This window comes from Lynx canadensis, chromosome D3 (genome assembly GCF_007474595.2).
Source record: "Lynx canadensis isolate LIC74 chromosome D3, mLynCan4.pri.v2, whole genome shotgun sequence".
NCBI classification, from domain to species: Eukaryota; Metazoa; Chordata; class Mammalia; order Carnivora; family Felidae; genus Lynx; species Lynx canadensis.
Genome location: NC_044314.2, coordinates 39,345,204 through 39,371,646, shown reverse-complemented (window position 1 = coordinate 39,371,646; position 26,443 = coordinate 39,345,204). Strand labels below are relative to the sequence as shown.

General features: G+C 39.2%; 1 protein-coding gene across 1 annotated transcript in view; it reads left to right on the top strand.

Annotated features, from left to right (window-relative positions):
* The window catches only part of ASXL3 (ASXL transcriptional regulator 3), a 177,608-nt gene that overhangs the window by 100,191 nt on the left and 50,974 nt on the right, over nt 1-26,443 (top strand). Inside the window, exon 13 of the mRNA XM_032595328.1 lies at nt 10,617-10,780. Coding sequence (XP_032451219.1) covers nt 10,617-10,780 — 164 coding nt within the window. The remainder of the gene's footprint in view (nt 1-10,616; nt 10,781-26,443) is intronic.

Sequence of the window (26,443 nt, the reverse complement as noted above, 5' to 3'; positions counted from 1 at the left end):
ATGTAGAAGTGAAATAATATTCACTGCCCATATTTAATGCCATGGTCTAGGTATTTTGACAGAAGTTATCTCATTCAATACTGCCTTCAGTTATGTACAGTGGAATTATGTTCATTTTTCAGCTGAAGAAGCTGAGGCCCCAAGGGTTAAGGAGGCTTCCCGTAAATGACATGGCTAAGATAAAAGCCAAGACATAGCTAACTCCAGAGTCTAAACCGTTATGTTGGGTATCTGAATGTCAAATCATCTAGCCCGTACTCTGGACTTGACCATTATGTTGGGTATCTGAATATCAAATCATCTAGCCCGTACTCTGGACTTGACCATTATGTTGGGTATCTGAATATCAAATCATCTAGCCCGTACTCTGGACTTGACCATTATGTTGGCTATCTATGTCAAATCATCTAGCCCATGCCCTGGACTTGACCATTATGTTGGGTATCTGAATGTCAAATCATCTAGCCCGTGCTCTGGACTTGACCATTATGTTGGCTATCTATGTCAAATCATCTAGCCCTTGCCCTGGACCTGTAGGCCCCACTGAGGAGCAGCAGGACACTCTGTGACAGGATGAGTCTGCTGTCAGTGTTCAAATGCAGCTACACTAGTTACACGTGAAGCGAAAGTTAGCCACTCTTAAGACATCCTGGCTGATCCTGTAAAATCAAGCAGATGGAGGAAGAAGATAGCACTTAAAATTAAGTCAATTAAGGTAAAAAACTGTCAAAAATAAGCTGATTACAGGGAAAGAAAGGTGACTGATGACTAACCAGCAAACAGGGTGAAATAGCTTATCCTGTGCAAGTGAAGTCAGCAGTGCTATGAAGCCTCCTGTAAAATAAACAGTGAAAAAATGTAAATGAAATGAAAGAAAGAGCCTTAATGTAACCATTTATAGACAATGACCCACGTCTTTTTAAGAAAGTAATGTTTTGGGGGCGCCTAGGTGGCTCAGTCAGTTGTCGATTAAGTGTCTGGCTTTGGCTCAGGTCATGATCTCACAGTTCATGAGTTTAAGCCCGGCATCAGGCTCTGCCCTGACACCATGGAGCCTGCTTGGGACTCGTCCTCTCCCTCTCTCTCTGCCCCTTCCCAGCTCTCATGCATGCTGGCTCTCCCTCAAAATAAATAAAAACTTTACAAAATATTTTTGATGTTCTGTGACTTTAGGAATCTTACAGAGTAAAAGATTCTCCATGCTGTGAAGCATTTTAGAATCAGGATAGTATTGAATAGTTCTTCAGGCATATTTATTTGTATTTTGCTCTTCCCTCTTTGCCACTAAGTTGTTAATTCCTTGGGAATAGGGACCTTCATGTCTGTCTTTGAGGTCCTCACACACCTATTATATGCCTCTGGTTTAGCAGGTGCTGGATAAGGTTTGAGTGGATTATTTATAAGTAGCTGAATGGGTTTGTAAGTTTGGATGAATGAGGCATCCTACAGGCTTCAGCATACTTACATATCCTTCAATAAAAATGGTCCTGTGCTCGTGGGGTTCCGGTCATTCTTGTAGAGTTGCAGAACCATTGCAAGGAAAGATGAACCCAGCCAACACCCAGGAGCCAGCCAGACAGGAAGAGTGTTTTCCCCATCAGAGCTAGACCTCTAATTCATACAGTTTTAGACATTTAGTTTTAGCTATCTTTGCCTTCTCTAGGTGGCAGTAAATGTATAAAACTCCTGTTGCTATCATTCTGAATTAAAACAAACGGTGTAAGTCTGTTCTAACTTAAAGTAAATCCAGTCCAAATCCAGTCTCAATTGTCATCCTTATCGTGAGATTTCCTTAGCAGGATATACAGTTCTTCTGATTGTCCCCTAGGTGCTTCCTTTTGCTGTCTAGCAATTACTTAACTAGTCAAACTACAAGATAGTCACCCTATTCCGGTATAGATGTCTCCTGGGTCTTGGAAGCTCATGCATGTAGCCCGGGGCACAAGGGATTCTGGTGTGCTTCCCTGAGGACACGGCAGTAAGAAAGCACCATAGACCTCTGTCAGGTCCCTTCGTATGCCAGTTTCCCTGGAGAGGGTTAGGAGCCCACAATAAAAAATAATTGAGCTTTAGTATCCCTCAGTCATTCTAGTTCTTCTGATGGTGAGGTTGAAGCTTTTTTGTTTTAAATGGTTTTTTTTTAGTGTTTGTTTTTGAGGGAGAGCATGCATAAGCAAGCAGGGAAAGGGCAGAGAGGGAGGGAGACAGAGAATCCGAAGCAGGCTCCAGGCTGTCAGCACAGCGCCCAATGGCAAGGCGTGAACTCATGAACGGTGACATCGTGACCTGAACTGAAGTCAGATGCTCAAACCAACTGAGCCACCCAGGCACCCCAGTGTTGAAACTTTTATGAGAAATTTATCATAGGGCACCCAGTGGCTCAGTCAGTTAAGTGTCTGACTCTTGATTTGGGCTCAGGTCATGACCTCACAGTTGTGAGATCAATCCCCACTTCAAGCTCTGTGCTGACAGCACAGAGCCTGCTTGGGCTTCATTCTCTCTCTCTCTCTCCCTCTCTCTCTCTCTCTCTCTCCCTCTCTCTCTCTCTCTCTCTCTTTCCCTCCCCCCCCCGCCTCTTTCTGTTTCTCTCATGCACTCTCTCTCTCAGAATAAATAAGTAAACTTAAAAGAAATGCATCACTCAGAATGGGAGGCCATTACTTGCGACTTAGGGTTTTTTTTTTTTTTGTCTTCTCTTGGTTATTTTTTGTTCTTGACCGTGGTTATGTATGAAAATTTTGAGAATATTTCCCTGAGTATCTCTCTGATGGAGTAGATACGATAACATGGTGAGTTGGCACAGGTGGAAAAAATATTGGCACTTTGTCTAGGCCTTTGTCTTCTTTGCTGTGTTGGGAGAGCCTGTGTTTCCTGCTCCCGGGAGTAATGGCTTCATTAAGAAGAGGTCATATACTTCTCAGGGCCTGGTGCTTTAGGAGATGTTTCTGGTGTATGCTATGTTCCGTGGTTGGGCTGCTCTTTCTCTGAGGTCAGTCCTTTGGAGAACGTCTCCTTGCCTGCAGTGGGCAGTGTTTGGACCTTGTCCAGAATGTGCCAGATCTTAACTAGGTGTGTTCTGGTCTGCTTGTTAAGAGGCCTAATCTGTTGCCACTAGAGCTGAAGCTTTACAGCAGACTGTGGTGAGCAGGCTTGGTAGGAGTTCGTGCTGGTCTTCTGGGGGAGGAACCTGCTGCTCTGTGTCTCACACTCATTTGCCCTAGTAAAGAAGCACCTGCAGAGTGCAGGGGGACAGGGCTCGGTTTAAGTGGCTCTGGCCTCCACTGTGGGTGCTGGGCTGGTCGCTCTCATTCGGTCATGCCGATGGGAAGGGGAGAAGAATGGCACCAACCCTCTCCATTGTCCCCGGTGAGTTCACACCCGCCACTGTCTGAAAAGTCCTCACAGGAGAGCAGACGGTCTCCCCTCGTGAGTCCCAGCGACCTGAGACATTTGTGTCAGGGCCGTCTGCTCGCTTAGCAGCACAGTAAACCCATGTTTTATCAGACCTGCTGGTGAGTTTCAAAACTCCAAACTTTAGGGATCCAGCGTGGCTCAGACCATGCTGGTCCTCTGGGGGAAGGTCATGCCACTGCAGAGCTGATGCTGGTCTATCCTAGAAGGGCAGTCACACCAACACGCAGCAGCTTGGAGTTCAGAGGAAAGCACAGCAAAAAGCCCGAGTCCAGCTTAGCCACCCTCAGCAGGTATCACTATGCCTGTGCCAATGAATGGGGCAGCACGATGGTGCCTGCCAGTTCTTTTGTCCCCTGTGTGGCAATGCCACCTCTCCCAGATGCACTCCAAGAAGGGGAAACGTCTCGCCCAGTGTGTCCCAGGGGATCCTCAGACCGCATCATCTACTCCTGGGCTTCTGCCTGCCTTCTCCACAGAAGCACTGCAGTGCCTGCTGGCTCCATACCATCCATGGTGCAGAACTCTGAAACTCCAGTCTTGGAGCTCTGCTGGTTGTAAACACTGAAGATAATCAGCCCCTCTCATTTTCCAGTCAGTGGCATTGGAGAAGAGTTTTCCTTGTGTGAGCCCCTGTGCGATGTTCCCTCTGTCTTTTTCTCTGTCTCTTCTCTCCGTGATCAGGGCTCCCTCCTTTCCGCAGTACCCATGATCCTTTTCTCCCCCAAATCACATCTCCTCACCACCTACCCTCCGCCATGCGGCCTCTTCTCTCCTCCTGGTCATGCAGCTTGTTCTGTAGGTCCTTAGACAGAGTTTCCTGGGTGTTCAGAATGATCCAGTTATTTATCTAGCAGTGTTCAAGTTACGAGGCAAGCATAGAGTCTTCCTGCTACTCTGGCCTCTTAACTCGAGTTCTAGAGGCTGAAAGTCTGAGGTCAGGGTGCCAGCAGAGTCGGGTGAAGGACCTCTTGTAACTCAGATTTCTCTTATCCTCACCTGGTGGAAGAAGGTGATTTTACATTGCTTAATGTGTATCTACAGCCAGAGATCATCTTAGAAAAACTGTATTAACCATTTTAATTAAAAGTGCTAAATTTAATTAATTTTAGCTGAATAATAAAAAGAACAGAAATAAAACCAAAAAAACAAAATTGCTAAACATCGCCACAAGATACGTTCATTGCTACAAGTTGTCTCCAAAGATATTAAACCATGAAAAACTGATTTTTTGGATTACTCGTTATAATTTCGGACAATATAGTATAAAGGACAGGGGAATAATTATAGTCCCTCCTACTCCATATTTTTGTTAGTTTTATTATTTTTAAACATCAACATTGTTAACATTTATATTCTGTTTTTTAACAATAATCCCCATAGTTTTTTAATGTCAGTACTATATTTTAATAGATTCAGTGCTACTCGATAGACTTTTTTATACAATTGCCTCATTTGTGAAGTTTACATTGAATCACATTGTAGATGATTAGCTTTTGTCCTTTGATAATTTCTCTCCATCCCCTCTACCTTACACTGACTCTTTGAACGGCTGTTTTTATTCTCTGTGTTCTTTTAGAATCATTCCTCTCTTATTTCTTTGCGACAATAAAGAACTCTTTCATTTTGAACTTTTTGTATTTCTTTGGGCAGTGCCTCTTCTAACGAAAGACCCTGGTCTGCTTCTTGCATGTGCCTCTTCCCTCTGGGTTAGTGTTATGTCTGTGTCTCTGTGCATTTTATGCATAAGTTCTCTGTGGGTTCCCTTCTTCGAAATAGGAGTCTTTAAGCCAACAGACTACCCATTGATCAACTGCTCCAGTCAGCAGCCTTTACTCAGATTGGTGGTCTTTGAACTCCCCTTGGGCAAAATAATAGAGAATTTCCCTGACCCGATTGGATGTATTTCCCCATGATTTTTATCATGCGGCCAGCCTAGTATCTTTGTGTGTGTCATAGACTCTCACTTTGGCAGTTTGGCGACTGATGCTTCTCATCCCTCCTTCTCCAGACTGCAGCTACTTGATAGTCTCTAGTGTCCAGGAATTAGACACTAAAATGACATCTTTTTCTTCCTCTGAATGCTGTAGGGAGATGAGGTACCAACTTTAATGAGATAAGACAATCAGATATAATTGGATTGTTCTTAAGCCAATTAAGAGTAAGTGTGTGAGGATAATTAAAATGGAATTAAACATCCTGTATGGCTACAAATTTAGCAAGAAGTTTCTCTGCTCAGTCTTTGTTCCAAAATTATAGAACATATTCTTGCTTAGTTGGACATCTTTGAAATAGATCTTTTGGGTTTGTCATAAAAGATTATATACCTCTCTGAATCTTCTTTCATCAATGATATTCTTAAAGATTTTGAACCATACTAAATAATAACCAACCACAAAGGTCCTGCTTCTCATATTGCTTATAACATGGTTCAAAGTCTTATAATTCTCTCATTTCCCCAACCTTCCTCCCAGTCAGAATCACTCTTGGTAAATGACTTCAACTCCTTCATATGAGAATACGTAGGCCATAAATGAGAATTAAGTAGACTCCTTTCCTACATTTGTCACCCTTTTCGTCTCTAGGTTTTGCTTTTGCCTCCGTTGCTGAGAACAGAAACGTCTCCCTAATTCTTTTCTCCTTGTGGACTTTTTTTTGTTTTAATTGTGAAAGACCAAACATACAGAAAAATACAGATACAGTACGAATAAAGCAGACACCTGTATACCTATCTCCTTGACTAAATAAATGTCAGATTTGCTTTAGGTTTTTTTTAAATGATACAACTTTTGTACCCTTTTTGTGTCTTTGTAAGTGGGGTTGGCTGAATATTCTCTTATACTGGCCTTGTTCTTTTTTTTTTTTTTTTAATGTTTGTTTATTTTTGAGAGAGACAGAGACAGAATTCGAGTGGGTTAGAGGCAGAGAGAGAGGGAGACACAGAATCTGAGGCAGGCTCCAGGCTCTGAGCTGTCAGCACAGAGCCCGATGCGGGGCTCGAACTCATGACCTGTGAGATCATGACTTGAGCCAAAGTCGGACGCTCAACCGACTGAGCCACCCCTGCGCCCAGTTATTTTTTTAAGTTTATTATTTTGAGAGAGAGAGTGCGAGAGCGAGAGAGCGAGCAAGCAGGGGAGGGGCACAGAGAGGGAGAGAGAGAATCCCAAGCAGATTCCACACTGTCAGCGTGGAGTCTGACACAGGGCTCAGACTCACGAACCGTGAGATCATGACCTGAGCTGAAACCAAGAGTCAGATGCTTAACTGACTGAGCCATCTAGGCACCCCTGTCCTTATTTTAGAATAAAGGGTTATATTAACTTCATGAAGTGAATTGGAAATCTTTGTTTCTTTACCTATTCCCTGGAATATGTACAAAATGAAGTGCTAAGAGAGCTCCTTAATGTTTTGGTAAAAGTCATCTTTAGAGCTGTTTATGTGTTTTGTGTGTATGTGGGGTAGGGGAGGTTGCCTAATTATCCATTTTTTTAAAGGGTTTTGCAAATTTATTCAGGATTTCTATTTTGAATTTGAGTATTTATAAACTTAAAAATAGTCTTCAAAGATATTGGATAAATTCATAGTATTATACCACTTAACACCTCTTTTTCATTATATCTGCCTTGTATGCTATATCTAGATTTATGGCCCTACCTTTCATTCCTCTTTATTTATTTGATCTCTCACCAGAAGTATATCTATTTTATTAGCCTAATAAAAAAAAAAAAACAAAACGAGACATAAAACCCTTTTTTGGTTGTTTATGGTCTTCATTGTCCTTCTGTTTCATGAATGTATACTCTTATTTTTGTAATCCTTTTTTTTCAAGTTTTTGCATAGTTCATTTGTACACTTAACTTTGAATTTTCAATTCTTTTTCTATTCTATAATTGATAAAATTTACCTTTAAATCGAGCTGTGTTTCACAAATTTTGGCATTGTCATTTAGAATCCAAATTTTTTCTAATTTCCATTGAATTGTTTTTCTTTTACTTATGAAATACTTAAAAGTATGCTTTTGAATGTCCAAATAATGGGTATGGGAGGATTGGAGAGTTGCTGTGTTTGTGTTATTGCTACCTAATTAGATGAAGTTTTATATTGTTCATCAGTATTTGTGGAGACTCATAGGTCAGGTTTGTTTGTTTTACTGTTCCTTGAGTGCTGACAAAACATTGCTTTCTCTAACAGCTCAGTGCAGTGACCTATGTTAAATTCATTAGTTCAACATTGATTATTGAGTTGTTAAAGTTCTCTGTATTAAGACAAGTTTTTTTGTCTGATGTCTCAGTTTCTGGTAGGAGATGTTAAGACTTCTCACTAGCATTGTGTAATGGCACTTTCTCTTTTTAATTCTCTCAGTTTTAATTTTTGAATGATGTGCTGCTTAAATGGATGCAGATTTAAGGTCATTATATCTTCTCAGTGAATTATTCCTTTTATACTTAAGGAGTGATCTTTCTCATCCCCAATAAGGTTTTCTACCTTTGTGTATCTTGTCTGATGTTAATATTGTATTATTTTGTTGTTTTGAGTCTCTGGCTAGTATGTCTTTATTTCATTTTCATCCATTCCTCATGATCATTAAGTATATTTCTTGTAAGCATCACATAGGTGGATTGCATTACTTTGTAAATCAAGTATGAAAATCCATTTATATTATTTTGATTTTGTTGGACTTAATTTTTATTGTTTTTCTACTTTTATGCCTTCCATTTGATTCATTGAGATTTCCTTCCATGCATTTATTTGGAAGTTATCATTCTTTTTAATTGCCTCTAGTGGTTACCTATAGAAGTTTTTTTTTTTCTTTTCTTTTTTTTTTTTTTTTTACGGTTTATTTATTTTTGAAAGAGAGGGACAGAGCGTGAGAGGGGGAAGGAGACACAGAATCTGAAACTATCTCCAGGTTCTGACCTGTCAGCACAGAGCCCGATGCGGGGCTCATACTTGTGAACTGTGAGATCTATACAATTTTAACCAAGTAAAGAACTAGGCTATTGTCCTCTTCCTTCTCAAATAATGCCAGGGTTTGATAGCGCTCTTATTTCAATCACATCTTCACATCTTGCATGCAGTTATTTTCCAATTTATTTCCTCTTTAACTTATTTATTTTCTTTACTTAACTCTTACTAATTATTAGTATTATTTTTCACTATTAATATTTACTTGGAGTTGCTCTGATCTATTAGTCTTTTAGTTTACCATTGTTTCTGCAACCCGTTCATTCCTTCTTCGATTTAATTTTTCGTTTGTTGAGAATATCCACTACTGATTATTTAGTGAGATTCTCTAAAGGATAGTTTCCATTTTGGATACAAAAATGTTCTTTTCTCATTGCCATCATTGCCATTTTTGAGAGACTTTCTTATTAATGAAATTCTAGATTGTAGCTCACATTCTCTTGGCCCTTTGAAGATATTCCACTGCCATCTGTTATTTAGTCATAAGATTTCTGTGTTCTTATTGTCATCTCTTTGGACATAATTTATTTTTGTTAAAATTGTTTTATAATATCCTTTTTATTGTCGATGTTTTATAATGTCAACACATCAGACGAAAGTGGGTATTTGTCCTTCTTGAGATTTGATGTATCGCTTTACCTGAGAACTCTTGCCATTTTTTCAGTTCTAAAAATTTTGGTCATTAGCTCTTCAAATATTGCCGGTCTTCTGTCCACTGTTCTGAAACTCCTATAGATGTTCATTCTGACTGTTTATGCTATCCCCGTATTTCTTCACTCTCCTGTTTTTTGACTCATCATTTTTTTATGCTCCATTCTAGCTATTTTCATTAACTCTGTATTTTAATTATTTAGTAATTCTTTATTGTGTCCATTACATTTTTTAACTTAAGAACTAAATTTTCATTTCTAGACGTTCTGTCTGATTCTGTTTCAAAGCTGCCCGTTCTTTTATCATGGTTTCCTGTTTATTAATAATGGCTATATTCTGTCTTTTGTCTCTAATTATTTAAAACCAGAGTTGACAGTTTTTTTTCTGTTAAGGGCTAGAGAGTAAATACAGGTCATGCTATTTCTGGCACAGCTCTTCAATTCTGCATTGTAGTGCAAAGGCAGACCTCGACAGTAGCTAAACAATTGGGCATTTACCGTGTTCCAGTAAAACTTTATTTACCAAAACAAAAATCGGACTGGATATAGCTCATGGACCATAATTTGCTGACCCTTGATTTAAAACATACCCTGATATGGGGCGCCTGGGTGGCTCAGTCGGTTAAGCGTCCGACTTCAGCCAGGTCACGATCTCGCGGTCCGTGAGTTCGAGCCCCGCGTCGGGCTCTGGGCTGATGGCTCAGAGCCTGGAGCCTGTTTCCGATTCTGTGCCTCCCTCTCTCTCTGCCCCTCCCCCGTTCATGCTCTGTCTCTCTCTGTCCCAAAAATAAATAAACGTTGAAAAAAAAAAATTTTAAAACATACCCTGATAAAACAACTCACATTCAAGGTGTTCTTTTAACTCACGTAACTGAAAGTGGCAATTCTTCTGTTTGATGCATCAACTGACTATTCCTTACAGTGGATTATTTTCTTGTATGTTATAATTTTGAGTTGTGAACTCTACACACAGCCTTCTGTTGGAGGTCAGTGTACCTTGAGTTGTAAAAGTATCCTTCAAAATGCATTGGTGTTTTAGACCTCGAAGCTAGTATTTTTTATAAAGAATCACTTTTTAAATTGTTACCCTCCAACTACCCTGAATAGGAATCTTTTGAAACAACCCAGTGCTTAGTGTTCCACCTGATACATGGGGAATCACACAGCTGTCAGCTAGCTATCAGTATCTCTGTTAAAATTAATAGATCCGTTCTTAATCCTAGGTCTTATAGAATTTATAAAAATTGTAGTTGTTACCATTTATGCTCCCACAGTATTTTACACTTCTGGTTAATTGGAAGACCATAATTAAAATACTTCCTTATCTAGACCTGGTGCTACTTTGAGTAGCATCTATAAAAACTATATGGACGGTATGGAGTGAAGTATACATTGTGAAAATAAAAGACAACTAAGACAAGACAGGAACCCAAAGAAGCTTTGGAGAGTTTTTCTGAAATGCCACTTTTAAAAGTGACAGAATTAAACATACTATTGAATACGGTTGATATGTACATATATGTGTACGTACATGTGCATGTCTTTCCCAATCTACAGGGAATTAATGCTCTTGCTTGTTTATCACAGGACACTTGAAATGGACCAAAGCTGAGGACATTGACATAGAAACCCCAGGATCTATTCTTGTCAACACTAACTTGAGGGCATTAATAAATAAACATACGTTTGCTTCCTTACCTCAGCATTTTCAACAATACCTCCTGCTTTTGCTCCCAGAAGTGGATAGGCAGGTAAGTAGGAGTTTTAGACATTTGATATTAGTCACTAGATATATTATTGTGAAATGGCAGTTCTGTTATCAAAGATGACTGATACATGGATGGACCATTTTATAAAAATATAGTGTATTTATAATATATATATTCATTGCTAGCATTGGTGTGTTTCTTTAATTTACCAAAACAGAGCCATTTTTATTATCAGTAGAGAGCCAGTTCAAATTTTAAAATACAGCACATTGCTGTAGAGAGAAAACAACAGACCTTTCCACATTGGAAGGGGGAAACAAAGAAATCAAACATTCCATTATCAAATAAATCTTTGAAGTAGCTGCTCCTTTGCCTGGAGGGAATATTGAAGTGCAGCAATAAAAAGCCAGGGTTTCTAAGAAATTATGTAAATGTTTTTATTCTCAACTCTTTCCAAAAAGCATTTAAAATTTATGTTTGCAGTTGCCTTCTGAGAGTCTATCATCATGAATATGATTGCCTATAAATAATCACCTTTTATCTTTTTCTTTTTAGTATAACTGGAAATGCTTTAAGTTTATTTTTGTATTTTGAAAAGCCTCTAAAATAAGGAAATACAAATATAGACCCATAATAGCAGGCATCAATCATCTAAAGCTGTTTCCTTAGAGAAGAAAAGGAAAAAATATTTCATCACATAAACTTTTATTAAATTTCACAAAAGTTATTAAATGGCAACTAGGAAAAATTTCTTTGTGATTCTTATTTCAATAAATTTTGACACCATGTGTAGTTTCCAGTTGATGGATATTGTGTGTGTGTGTGTGTGTGTGTGTGTGTGTGTGTGTTTATGTATTTGCATCGCAAAATGAGAGATACATCCGTATACTGAAATGGGTGAGATTGATTCAATATTTCCATATTACTTTGAATAAATTTTCTTAGCTTTTTATTTGATTCTATTTTCTTCTAACTTAGCTGTCTCCTTTCATATATATTTAAAATGTGATGAGCTATGGTTTTCTACCACTCGAATGTATCTTTTTGGTGGAGATTATTGTTCATATTTAGGAAAAGATTATTTTGATTTTGGGTACATTTCTGTTTGAGAGTTTGCTTTCATTCCATGGAAATTTGTTTAATATTTACTATCAATATGGTATGTTTTAGGTGCTTTGGAGTAATGGAAAGTGAGTAAGTGCCTGTGAAGTATTTATTAATGATTAAATATGCTTTGGTTGGATACATAGGCTGTATTTGTGAATAATCAAAATATGAGGTAGAAGCAGGTGTGCTTAGAGGGGAAAGCACAAAGTATATTGAGCTTTCCTATGTGGAAGGGAAAAATCAGAGACAAATTTAAGGTCCTTGAATTGGGCCTTGAGATGTAGGCAGAATTTGAATAAGGTGGATGGAAATGTACCAAGTGAAAGGTTCAAAGATATAAAATCAGAAGCTAATTTTGTGGGAGTCTAGATTGTTGGAGGAACAGTGCGAAAGAATCTGGACAGACAAATTGGAAGTCAATTTTGGAAGATTCCTTGAGTATGAGGCTAAAGAGTCTGAACAGTGTTCTCCCTGTGTTTGCAAAGCCATTGAGGGCTTTTGAGCACAGCTATAATATAGTAAGATTGTTGCTTTTTAAGAAAATTGTTCTGGTAGTATTGAAAGGAAATTTAGAGATGGGAAGCATAAAAGTGGAAAGAGTTGTTAGGAAGCAATTTTAGTTGTTCCAAAAAGGCAAAATGAGGGCTTGGATTTGGAGAATAGCACTGAAATTAAAGAGGAAGATCATGTGATCATCACCATCACCACCATCATCCAGTGGTAGCAGTTTTACATTTTGTCAAATAACACTTGATAAAATAGGGAGGAGGCACTAATGACTCACGGGTTTCAAATTTGTGTGGCTGAGAACTGAGCTCAGGAGGTAAGGAAAACTTCATTTTGGGGTGGTGGGAGAGCCTGATCTCTAAGCTGCAGAACTGTTCCCTCTGCCTCAATGTGCATGTGGTTTCTCGTGCTTACCATTCTATCCCCAGCTCCTGGAATAAGATTTAGCGTGTAAAAGATACTCAGTAAATCTTTTTGAATGAAGAAATGACAAATTGTCCTCGACTTAGTTGAATATTTTGGTAACCCGGAAGACCATTCTAAGCCCAGTATTTTATTCAACTTGTAACAGCAGTTGCTATTCCTCATTTTTTTCTAGTCGCTATAAGAAGTGTCAATGAATAAGGCACAGTACCTGTCCTCATACCACATTTAGTCCACTGGTAAATTATTCAAGCAGTCCTGACCGAGCATGTATTATGTACTATATACACTTTGCTAAATACAGAGGATATTAGAATAAATCTTGTGGGGAAATAACAGCTAACTTCATGCTGAAATACAGTTGACTTAGCTCATTACTAGGTAAGAAGTCTCGTAACTGGGTAAACCTGGCCCAGATGATGTAGCAGAACAACTTAAACATCAAGATAGTAGTATAAAGAAAGTCTTCTGAAGGCACAGAGGATGATGACATTTAATCTGAAACTAGTATTGGAGAAGAGTTTATGGTGGATAGGATACTTAAGTTGAGCCTTGAAAAACTAATAGGTGTTTTGTAAGTATAGCCAAAGGAAAGTGAATTTTGTAGAGGAAGAGCCTATCATTTATAAAGATTTGCTGCTTTTGTGTTCGAGGAGATTTAGTAGTTCAGTGTGATTGGACCGCCCTGTGGGGGCAGAGGGGTGAGATATTCCTCTAAAGGGGAGTATGGTTTACAATGTCTCATGATGTGGTTGCGTATTAAGTTCTTTGAACTTTTCTTGAAAACTGGGTACTGTCAGAGATTTTTTTCAAATGAGAAATGGGATGCATAGAATAATTTAAGCAAATATTTCTGTGCCTGGACATAGGGGAGAAAAAAGGGGTAAATAAAATGCATTCCATATTTTCTCTAAGGAGCTAGTAGCCCTGTAAATGATGGATAGGACAGGCAGAAAGATAAGACAAGAGAGACTGGGTAAGAAACAATTGCAGTAGTTGAGATGTGAGATAAGGGTCTGGCCTTGGGCATTGGCCTTGGAAATGAAAAGAAATGACTGAATTCCAGACATAGTTTCAACCTACAAAAGTAGGAATATATGACAGATTGCCTGAGGGATAAGGTTGTAAAAGGTCCAGAAGGCAACTGGAGATTTTATCTAGGGCGACTTGGGAGGACAGAAAGGCTCTGTGGGCCTATCAACATTTGATACTGAGAAATTTAGAGTTCTGTGTCTGTGTGCCTTGTTGGAGGTGAGCTGAGCCCTCTCTCCTATCAGAAAGGGGCAGGCGACCTGATGCAGCAAGCTCCCAAAAGTGCTGTTTCACGACAGCTTAGAAATATCCGAATGGGGATGAATCCCACCATTTTCTGGGCCAGAATGAGTAGAAAAGGAATGTGAATAGAATCTGATTACATAGATTTATTTGAACTCAGTAGAAAGTACTATAATTACGCGAAATACCTCACAATTTTGCTTGTACGAAAGCTTGTCTTTACATATTTTTACAGAATTTGAAAGCCCCAGGTTTCTCGTTTCCTTCCTTTGCCAGATTTCTACCAGATTTCTCCCCTGAAACAGCCCCTACCAGCCTCTGACTCTGGACTGTAGAGAGCTGGGGATCATTCAGTTATTATGTCTCCAAAATATGGAAGCTAGGTTTCCCATTTATCTTGCTTGCCAGTGCCTACTGTCATTATGCCAATGTGTCTGGTATTTTTTTTCCATATTTCTAGTTTTTTTTTTCTTTTACAGAGGCCTGCTTATCCTAGAACACACACACACACACACACACACACACACACACACACACGTATATATACATATATATACACACATTATATCATATCTAAATTACACATGTATATTTTTTAACTTCTAGTTGTTGTATACCATTTTCACATCTAGTTTTATATCTAATTTTACTCTCCTTCACACATTAGACTGCAAGTAACAAAATCAAACTCAAACTGACTTAAATATAAAGGGATTTATTGACTGAGGTAATTGGAAGATAGAAGTTAGAGTGGGTTTCTGGTTGTTTGGTCCTGGGATCCACTTATTGTCCAGAACCCATTTCATTATTAATGAATTAATTTTAAAAATAGTCTTTTTTTGTTGTTGGTACTATTCTAATCCCTTTGTGATAGGATGGTTACCTGAATCAAAAAATGGGTACTTGCTTCTTGGTTCATATTCATGGGGAAAATACTTCTGTCCCAGTGTTTAAAGGAAAAGATCTAAGATTCACTCTAATGGTACTGCTTAGATAACATGAACACTTCTTAACACTTCTAGCTAAGGAAATGTAACATGCAAATTGGTTTAAAGCAGCTAGATCTATTCTTGAACCTCGTGTGCTCACTGTCTCCTCAAGTAAAATGGTGTACTGTGAGAGAGGTTAAGGACACTTCAGAAATCTAGTTTTTAGGAAGTTGTGTTAGAGGATATGCAGTTGGGGGTGAAGGAGAATCTTGGTAGTCCATTAACAATGCCCACTGTAGTGGGATAGGTATTGAGTTTGGTTTTAACATGTTGGGTTGAGATGCTTCTACATAAGAAATGTCGAGAAGCAATTACATATTCAAGTTTTAAAACTGAAGAAGTTGGAGTTAGATTATAGCTACATAGAACATCTACGTAGATTATGGTGTCAACTATGGGATTTGATAAGACTGCGAGATATAGTCTTATATAAAAGACTTATATTCATGAAAGGATGTGGATAAGAAAGAGTGTGGCAAAGAACCAGGGAACGGACAGAAAATAGCAAATTCTTAAGAGATCATCACATGCAGGTTGTATACAGGCAACAGTGTCAAATGGACATTAGGAGGTCACTGGGGAGTAACTGGGGTATCTTTCCTTTGTCCACCTAGATCCACCTTTCAGCCTTCTTCACCTGCTTTGTTCCAGGAAGCTAAACCATGGATGAACTACTGCATCAGGAGGACCTATGCCTCCCATATTGTTTTTTAGTTTTAAACAATCATAAACTTTTTAGAAAATTGGAAGATACATTAGAGAATTAGTTTGCATCTGATGATCCATCCAGGATCCCCTTACTTGAATATTTTATAATGGTAAGGTTCTATTTTCTACAAACAGGGACATTTCTCTTACATAAGCAAAATCCACACAATCAAGATCAGATTAACAGTGATCATTTTTACCATGTGATTGATTCTTAGGCTGTATTCAGATTTAGCCAGTTGCCCCAATAATGTCATTTTTAGCAGCAAGATCCAGTACAGAATCTGTCAGTGCATTTAGTTGTCATGTTTCTTTAGTCTCATTTCTAGAATAGTTATTCAGTCTTCCTTTGACTTTCATGATTTTGACACTTTTGGAGATTATAAGCCAATTTGAGTTTGTGTGCTATTTCCTTGTGATTACATTCAGAATACCTCTGGAATAGGATAAATGATGATGTATTCTTCTCCTTGAACTTCTTAGTTGGCACATATTTTTGATTTGTCCCAATATTGATGATGCTCATTTGATCATTTGATTAAAATTTATCTGCAATCTTCTCCAGTCCAAAATTACTTCTTCTTTCTTTGTAATTAAATAATATTTTGTGAAGAGGCTCTTTTAAATTATGTAACTATCCTTTCTCCTCAGACTCTCAATTTACTCATTTATTTGTATATGTATGAGTTCAGCCTTTTCTATTTTTTCAGTAGATGACTACGCTTGAATTGTCCCACACTTGGTCCCTGGGAGCCTGTTCAAGCTGAGTCCTGTGTCTTCTGACATGTCTCCATTCCCTCTGATCACTCCATTACTTTGAAGCACATCACATTGTTCCAGTCTTATACTTTTCTTGCCCAGACACTGGAATAACCCTTTCTTCAAGGAGCCATGTTTCCCTTTAGTGGACGATGGTATTTAGGAATCAGGATCTCACAGCACATGTACAGTTTGTGCATGTGTGTGTGTACGTGTGTGTGTGTGAATACCTCCTTACTCCTGTGTCTTGGAGACAAGGATCATCATACAGAAGAAAGAGGATGAGTCTTTTGGAATATATAAACATAGCATAATTTCCATCGACACTTATTTCTATATGTATGTGTACATCTTGTAAACCATGAGTTTACACTAATACCTCCGGTCCTAATCTGATACCCCATGGTTTATTCTAGTGTTCTCCCTTTCCGTAGCTGACACAGTGAGAAACCCAGTTTTTATTACCCTTAATATATCTAAATATTTGACTAATCCCTTTATAGGTAGTAGCCATGCTTCTATACAGCTCCATGTGGTTGGTCTCCTTCACTATACTCAGGCTCAGACTCCATGACAGGCCACCTATCCACTCATCCAGCTTGGGCACCTTCCCCTTCCTGCTTGACCTCTGACATTGCATATTGGGCCCCTCCTCCATGCAGGTGTTCCTCACTGTGCAATGCCTCTGCACCTCGTCTCCAGGCTTCCCTCCGTGGATACCTCCCTCACCGAATAGGCTCTGTGATCCCACTTTGGAGCATCATGGGTCCCTCTGCTTTTCTGGCACAGAGGCCTATATTGTTTTAAGTTTCAGGCCTGAATGACTTGTAAGGGGGGAGGAGAAGGTCCCATGGATTCTAATTGGGTTTAGCTATTAGGGAGCCTCAACAGGAGTTTGGGTGAAGGAAGAAGAGTGAGATTGAGCCCTGTACCTGCTCTGTGTGGTCAGCACAGTCTGCAAACATCAACCAGCTCCTATCAGAAGGTCTTCTCCATACAACCCTCTGTCTGTCCAAGTTCTGATAAACTCTTTCTCCTGTTACCCTTCAGGTCAAACACAGCTCCCTATTATTAGGTTTCATTTACTGCACTATCCTTGGTGGTTTGCACCTTGACCATATCTTTCTTTGTAAGTAGTCTCTTTAATCTCCTGTTTTCAAATGATGCTAACTTGAATTAGCCATCTGTGCCTGCTGGGACTCCTCACTGACAGATTTACTGAAGAAGTAGAATATTATGTATATAGGCAAAGCCTAGTGCTTTGGGGAAGGAATGGAATATATAGTTTATGCATTCATTCATCCAACCAACGTTTACTTAACACCTATCATGTGCCAGGTAAGCACTGATAATACAAACGTACAATAAGTCACAGTTCCAACCCTGAGAGAAGTGATGGTTATAGAAGTGAGAGAGAGAGATGTAAAAGCCTGTGTTGTTACAGAACTGTGCCATGGTGGTAATATATGCATTGTGTTATGAGAACAATGAAGAGATAATTTTATGGGCGTTGCAGAATGCTTCAAAGAGAATGTGTCCTCTAGACTGCATCTGGAAAGATGGAGGAAGTTTACCAGGAAAAGAAGTGTGGTGGGCCTTCCAAATAGAGGAAACAGTATGTGCCAGTAGTAATATTGATTACTTATAGTGCTAAGCCTCCTACATAAATTATCAGTAATCCTTACTATAACTCTCCAAAGAATTCCTATTTTTAACCCCACTTTATCTATGTGAAAATAAGGATCAGGGAGGGGGACAAAAAAAAGATTTACCCAACTTCTTCCCAGTAAAAACATGAGAGCCAAATTCTGAACACAGATTTGTCTGACTGTTCCAAGTTCATGCTCTTTCTTCTACCTGGTGTTCCTTGCCCCCCACCCAGACACAGGCAGAAAAGTATATGCTCTCTGTCAACATGTATTTTGAGATGGTGGGTACGGGGTGGGTAAGTTGAGGTTAGAAGGGAAGGTTGGAACAAATCTTTAAAAAAGGCCTCCTGTGGGGCGCCTGGGTGGCTCAGTCGGTTAAGCAGCCGACTTCGGCTCAGGTCATGATCTCGCGGTCCGTGAGTTCGAGCCCCGCGTCAGGCTCTGTGCTGACCGCTCAGAGCCTGGAGCCTGTTTGGGATTCTGTGTCTCCCTCTCTCTCTGACCCTCCCCCGTTCATGCTCGCTCGCTCTCTGTCTCAAAAATAAATAAACGTTAAAAAAAATTTTTTTTTAAAAAAAAGGCCTCCTGTGTTAGTAAGCAAAGTAGGACATACCAAGGTTTATGTTTGGAGCATGACATTATTAGATGTATACTGTAAAAGAGGACTCCATTGAAGGAATAAAGCATGAAGTAGAGGAGAGAGGTCTGGCACTCCCCACCCGACTGTGCTTTAGCCATTCTGTCTTCCTTCCTGACCCTCACACCTAAACCTCCTGTTCCTAACCCCTGTACTTCCTAAGAGCTCTGCTAGGAATGCTTTACAGCATCTTTCGGCAAGGCCAGCTAATTCTTATCCACCCAGTTGGTGTCCTCTCTTCATAGAGGCTTTTTTCATCCTCCCTCCCATCCAAAGTGTCCTCTTCAGTTGTTCTCTGACTTATTTTCCTGATTATTCCCCTCCCAAAACTTAACCATAGTCAATAATTACTTGCTTATGTAGTTGTTCATTTGTCTTCCCTCATGAGAATAAAAGCCCCAGGACAGTGGCTTTCTTCTATTCACTGTGCCTGGCATATAGTAAGTGTTCAGTAAATGTTTTTCGAATGAATGAATGAAAATAGGCTGGGAATCCACTTATAAGCTGGTGTAACATGGCTGATAACAATGGCTTTAGCCAAAGCCATTAAAGAATGAAAAAGAAAGGCCTAATTCCTGAGACACTGTATTAGTTTGCTATTGTTACCATAACAAAATACCACAGACTGGGTGGCTGAAAAAACGAAATTTATTTTCTCACAGTTCTGGAGGCTGTAAGTCCAAGATCAAGGTGCTGACATGGTTGGTTTTCCCTGAGGCCTTAGCTTGCAGAGAGGCTCCTTTTTGCTGTGTCCTCACATGGCCTTTTCTCTATGTGCCCACATCCCTAGCGTCCCTTCCTCTTTTTATAAAGACATTAGCCACATTGGATTAGGGCCTTGCCCTATGACCTCATTTATGCTTAATTTCATCTTTAAAGGCCTTGTCTCCAAGTACAGACACATTGGAGGTTAGCGCTTCGACACAGGAATTGGGGGGTGGGGTGGGGTGCACAAGTCAATCCAGCACAGACATTTTAGAAATAAAATCATCATGACTTGGTAATTGGATTTGGATGAGAAGGCGGAATTGAATATATATATATATATATATATATATATATATATATATATGGCAGTAAGTATTTATTGTGCATTGGAGAATAGCAAAAGATTGTTATGTCTTAAAAGCCAGGGTAGGCTTAAACATGTTTTTGTCCTAAAAATTGAGGCAGTTGATAGGAGAAATTGAAGATAGAAGAAAGTGGATTTGATTTATTGACCAAGTTTTAGAATAGATGGGATGGGATGGACTATATTGGGGAAGAGGCTGGTTTAAGGGGGGAAAAAGTACTGATTTCTGAGATCAGAGAGAAGAGAAGCAGGAAGAAAGGAGAGGAGAAATAGCTAAATGTGAAGGGTACAGTGGGAAGTGAGGGGTTTTCAGCCGGGTGGTGGTATGTTTGCCTGCTCAGACACTAGAGGGTTAGGGGTCTTGGGAGAGCTTTTGGCAAGCAGCCTGAAGGGTTGTACTGTGGATCCGTCCCGGGGCATAAGTGTTTGCTGAACAGCATTGAGACCCCATTTTAGGTTAGATGGCAGTGGAAATCCACGTGGTCTACTCAGGATGTTCATTCCAGCGATGCTAAATATTTATGCATTTAGTTTGGTAATAGATGTGCCAGGAGTTGGGTTTTGCCGAGATTAGAGATTTTCAAAGGCTCGCATGGAAAGAGCTGAGAGATTTTAGAAGACATATGATATGCTTGTTGGAGTGGTGATGATGGGGTCCAGGCTGTATGGAGAGAAGCTAAGGTCAGAGGAGCTGGAGCCAGTCGCGAGGTCTCAGGGAGAGGAAGATAAGGCTTTAAAGGAAGAAAGATATATTGTTGAATGAAGTGGTGTAGGATCTCAGAATAACACATTTCCAATATGATCAGGTTTTGGCAAACACATAGGTCGAAAGCTATATTTTGGCCATAGCATTTTGGTCAGAGATCAACTGCAGAGAAACCAAGAGGCGAGGGCAGCATTAGTTAGTGCTAGTAAACAGGTAGAATTGTAGCTAGTTCTTTATTCAGTTCCCATGTAGGAATATTACCTGAATAAGTTCAGTGATTGTGTTTGCAGCCAGACATGGCTTTGTGTATAGTTCTCTGCAAAATATGGTTGGGGAATTTTTAGAACCTCCTCGACCACACATAGCAGATCCCTCCTTTCTTTAAGAATTTGTGCTTCCTAAACTATACCTACATAGAACCATTCTGTGACCTTTTAAAAATATATAGCAGCTGGCGGAATAAATGTCAACTGAAGTGGAGTCATATTTAGGTTTTTATTACACTTTCAAATTGAACATCACTGATGAATAGGTTGTTGTCATTTCTGTCATCTGTATCATTTGTAAGTGGTGTTCATCTCTGCCTCCATTTGGTGGTTTTGGGGCTATTAGGGCTGTCTCTCCAAATACTTACAAGACCATTCCCCAACTGCTTCTAAATAAATTATGCCTATTATTTTTCTCCAAATGGTAATTGCAGCATTTCAATCCATCCTTACTAATCTCCCAATTTTGTTCTGCATTCATATCTGTGTCTCTATGGTCTGTTAAATGACTAGCCACTGAAGGATATGTACTGTGTAGGCTCTTTAAAATCCTATCTAGCTTTGTGCTCTTCAGGTTTTTGCACTCACTGGCAATAATGCACGTAATTTTAACTGTGGAGAATGTCATTAAACTAAAATGGAACATTTACACAGTTCCTTTTGCAGAGAATTTTGGACTAGGAAAATGAATGTGTGTGTCAGACATTTTACAGCACATGAGAATGTGATTTATTGATTTCTGATGGCTCTGTTGGCATCAGTGTATATATTTAAAGAAGTCACGCAGCCTTTATAAATGCAAATGGGAAAGGGCTTTCCATCTTTTTCCTCCATGGAAATAGCTCATACATTTGCAATAACTCAGGCTCCTCTTAGAGATTGCTCTATGTACTGTATATATTGATTTAAAAATTATACCGTTATTTTATTCTACAAATAGCGTTTATAATGAAATGTCAATTTACCTAACAGATTATAAAAATTCAGAAGTATTAAAGATATGAAAAAATACTAGTATCTTTAGCCTTTAGGTTAAAGTAAGTGTGTACTTGAGATGTAATTATTTTAATGGAACTGACACTGGCTTTTTCCCTGCTTCTGAAAGCATATCTTAAAGTACTTAGGAAATCCAATATTCCTTCTAGTCCAAGTCACTTACTGGTGATAGTAAATCATACATGGCCAAAGATATCCTTGCAGGCCACTCCTGATATTTCCATGCTCGCCATTTGAGCTTTATGCTTATGGAGGGAAGTAATTCCACCTGGATATTATCCATTTCTTAGCTAACTGGAGAGTTAACATCAAATCCTGTTTATCAGTGTCGGCTTCAAAGTATGTCAAATAATGTGCAAACTGGATTGAAGTACATATGTACAAGCAATTGCATGCAGTAGGAAATTTGACAAATGGAGTTTCTTTCAATCCTGTGCATAAGGAAGTTGAGGAACACACTCATTTAACCAGGAGAACATCCTACTCTATGCATTAAACCACTTTCTTCCTCCTTTGTATAAGATACTGAGTGGCACCCTCATGGCCTGAGAGGGTATCTTTGGCCACGTGTGATCAATTACCGCTGGCATACTGGATGATCAAGTATTAGATTCTGTAATCTAATGTTACAAAATTACTTTTTTGTTATGTAAAATTTAAAGTAATATGTGTACGTGTAACACGTAATTCGGTTTATATGAGAACAAAGAGTAAAAAAGTTTACCTTTGTTTTATCATACAAGGGAATAGAGTTTGAGAAAGGGAGTCATGCAGATGGCAGATTGCACATTAGTGCCTGTCTTTGTAATAAGGAACATCCTAATACCTGGATCACCACACACTGTGATAAATGGTTGTCCTACAGTGACTACAGTGACTCACCCCTAAATTAGGCTCAAGGGTAGAAAGGAGAAAACGGATTTCACTCATTAAATCACCTTTAGAACTCCTGGTAGTTATTAAACCCTATTCAAAAAATGTAGTTGCCTGAGATATTGGTGCCCTCTGGAAAACTTATTAAAGATTGTTGTAACGAAGTAAAGAATCAATTGTAAGCAGGAAGTGAACAGTGTAGTAATGTTTGAGGCTCTAGATTAAGGTGGCAACATTATACAATTCCCTCAGCTGCTTCTAAATTCTCACTAAAATGACACTGGCTTTTCCCAGTATATTTCTTTATCAGTCCAAAACCTAGAGGAAGAATGCTATCCAGATGCCAAAACCCGGGAGTAAGGTCTGCAGGAGGTAAGGAAGGTGAGACAAGATTGGGCTAAGAGATTACTAAAATGAAAGTGGTTGCCTGGGGAAGAACACTCTGTGGGGTCTCACTGAAAGGGGCTGTAGATTTCTCTCAGACACAACCAGCAATGAGTGGTCAGGCAAGAGGAAAGGGTGGGTGGAGCCTTCCAGAGGCAAAGATCTCTATACTCACGCCTGCTTTCTGAGTATATTTGCTAGCATTTAGTCTCTGAACAGCAACCTACCACTGCAGATGATGTTTCCGGTCTGTACTTGCTGGGGGGTTGCCTTGTGTTCTCTGTCCAATAGATGTTTTGCTAGCTAAAGGGAGGCCTAGCTTCATTGATGTATCCTTAAATATATGGTTAAGACGTTCTTTATTAAAGAATCAATCCCTACTCCTCACATCTGCCAAACCTGTACTTGAGCAAGCATCAATCAGGTAAACATGTCCTTTTCCCTGATCCCTTATCTGAGCCTGAAGGATTTGTACCAAGTCCAACAAAGTTTCTTCTAGAAACCATCTCAGCAGCTAATACTGATCCGACACCTGCTGACCGAGAGGTCAGGATGGAAAGATAGGGATCAGTAATGCGGCACAGGAAAGATTCGGCCGTTCAAAAAAGAGCCCCAGTGTGACAATTCAGAGAACAAGAATAAGTGTTACTAAAAGAGGGTAAAAATGATTTTGACAACATCTGTTATTAAACTCAAGGAGATTTATGAGAATCTTGTAATTTTTACAAGTATTAATTGAAGATTTACAGTGGGCCATGCAATGTGATGGCCATTTGGGCTATCATATTACATGAGACTGCTGTGTATCTGCCTTCATCAAGCTTAGCGTCTAGCATTGGAAGTAGTGCACATTCACGGAGCCCCTGGGAATATAATTTTGTAGACAAAGCTTCTGAGGAGGCATCTGAGGGAGCCTCATCTGTTGGGTTACATGGAAACAGTTTGATGCCTTAAAACCTTAAGATACCTTCGGTGGAACCAGAACAGTGTTCAATCTTTGGCAAATTCCTCTCATAGCTGAGGCATGTGTTTTTCCAGACTGACAGGTGGGAACAGACACTGTGAGCACTGGGCCCTGTCACCTCTATTCATTTCAAGTAGTTCTTGCCTAGCCTCTGGTAGTTTCCTCACATTTTCACACCGATAAACACTCCGCGGAAGAACGCCAGAATTTTCTCTCTGTTGTGCTCTGGTTCACTTCCTGTGAACAATAACTGCCTTGGTTTCTTATCTCAGCTTCAGTGTCTTGTTAGCCCATCAGTTGGATGGTGAGTTTTACTGAAGTAGGTAAGGCTGGAGGAGCATGTTTTCAGTTGTGGAGCATGTTGTATCAGGTGCATTTGAAAGATCTATGTGGAAATTTCGAATAAGAAGTTGGTTGTATAAGGGTGAAGGTTAAAATAGAGTTCAAAGTTGGAGTTAAAAAAAAATTGAGAGCCACCAACATCTAGACGTTAATTAAAACCATGGATATAAGTGATACGTACTATAGAATAGAATGAGAAGAGAGCCCAAGATTAAGGCTTGTGATTTCCACATCTTAATGGCTGAATAAAAGAGATTAAGGTAGCAAAGGAGACTGAAAAGTAATAGCCAGTGAAGTAAGGGACCTGAATACCAAGTGTGTATCACTGAAGTCAAGGGAGTGAGTATTTAAGAAGGAGGATGGGATTTATTAATACTTAAGTATTGAATATGATGAGGATTGAAAGTTAACTAACTTATTTCATCAATGAAGTTCACTGATAATCTTGACAGGAGCAATTTTGGAGGCATGGTAGGGACGATATACCAGTTTGGAGGGGCTTCCAAAGAGAATGGAAGGAGAGAATTTGGATAGAACACCCATCTTCCCCCTTATACGTAAAGTGAATAGAGAAGTGGAGCAGTAGATCTTAGAATTGCTTGTTGAGTACATTGAGGCCAATGTGTTTCTAAAAGATTGCTATTGAAAACAAGGTCTTTTCTTCCATAATACAGTTGTTTAGTTTGGTATATAAGAAAGCTGTATTTTTCTTAGCCATCTTATTACTCAGTATTTGATAACTTTCAATTGTTTTTTGTTTTATGCTCATGAGTTTCCCAGCTAATCATATCACTTACTAAGAATGGGGATTATATCTCCATTCTAATTAGTATACCTTTTAGAACCAGTTTCATTTATTTGATAGTTAAGAAGGCCAGTTCAGTGTTCAATGAGGATTGAGTTAAAGAAGCAATGGAGAAAATATAGACACGTGCCTTTTAAAAAAAGTGGTTATGAAGTAGAATAATCATGAGGATAATGGAAACAGCATAATTTAAAGATAAAGGTGGAGTTTTGTTTATTTGATTTATTTGTTCAGTTGGGAGAGGAGTTAGCATGTTTAGTTATCAAAGGAATAGAGGTCCTGTTGAGAGGGAGCTGTTAAATAATCAAGATGAAAATGGAAGTTGGTTACTTACTATAGTGATCCCTTAAAAGGCAGGGGAAGAGAAGGTAGTGATTAAGGTACCAGTGGAGAGATTTTCCTTAGAAAGGAGGCAGTGCACCATTTCCCGGAAAACTGGAAGAGACGAAGAAAGTGGGTGAAGAAGATGGGTGTTTCCTATATGATCAGTATGGGTTCTTTTTTTCCTCTACAAAAGTAGAAATCAAAAGCATGGACAGGTAGTGATGGGTAGGATGAGGACAGGGAGGAAGGTAAAAAGCTTGAGGAGAATGGAGTTTGGAAAAGTCACTGAAGAGTGAGAAAGTGAGTTCACTGAAAAAGCACTGTAGGCTAGCTGGAAGTGATAAGTGACCGAGAGTTGAAGACCTAAGTTTCAAACCTGTTTTCTTAGAAGAGTGAATTTTTACCACAAGTAGATGTAGAATGGTAAGGTCCGCCAAGGATTGGACCTTTGTCATATGTGTATCCAAATGATAAGAGTAAGAATCTTAACACAAGTGATCAGAAAATCTCAACTGGAAAAGGAAGGGAATGATGCAAGAAGAGGAAAAATAGACTGAGTGGAAGCAAAGGGATGAGTGGATAGCAGGTCATAAGGAGTCAAGAATGGTCCGAGTAGGGCTGTATGAACAAGCAAGCCAGAAGGAGGGAGGTGGGTCTGCATAGTATTCATATAATTAAATGCTATAATGACAGAGCAGTTTGAAAGATTTTCCTATTTTCCCACAAACGTCTGTAGTCTTTTTAATTTTTTTTTTAGTTATTAGTATCTCTGCAAAACATTTACATTTTCATTTGTAATTATGGAGTTTGGTGTCTAGCTTAAGAATATTTTTTTTTAAGAGGTTTTCTCTTTAAATTTTTTTTTAACGTTTTTTATTTATTTTTGAGACAGAGAGACAGAGCATGAACGGGGGAGGGG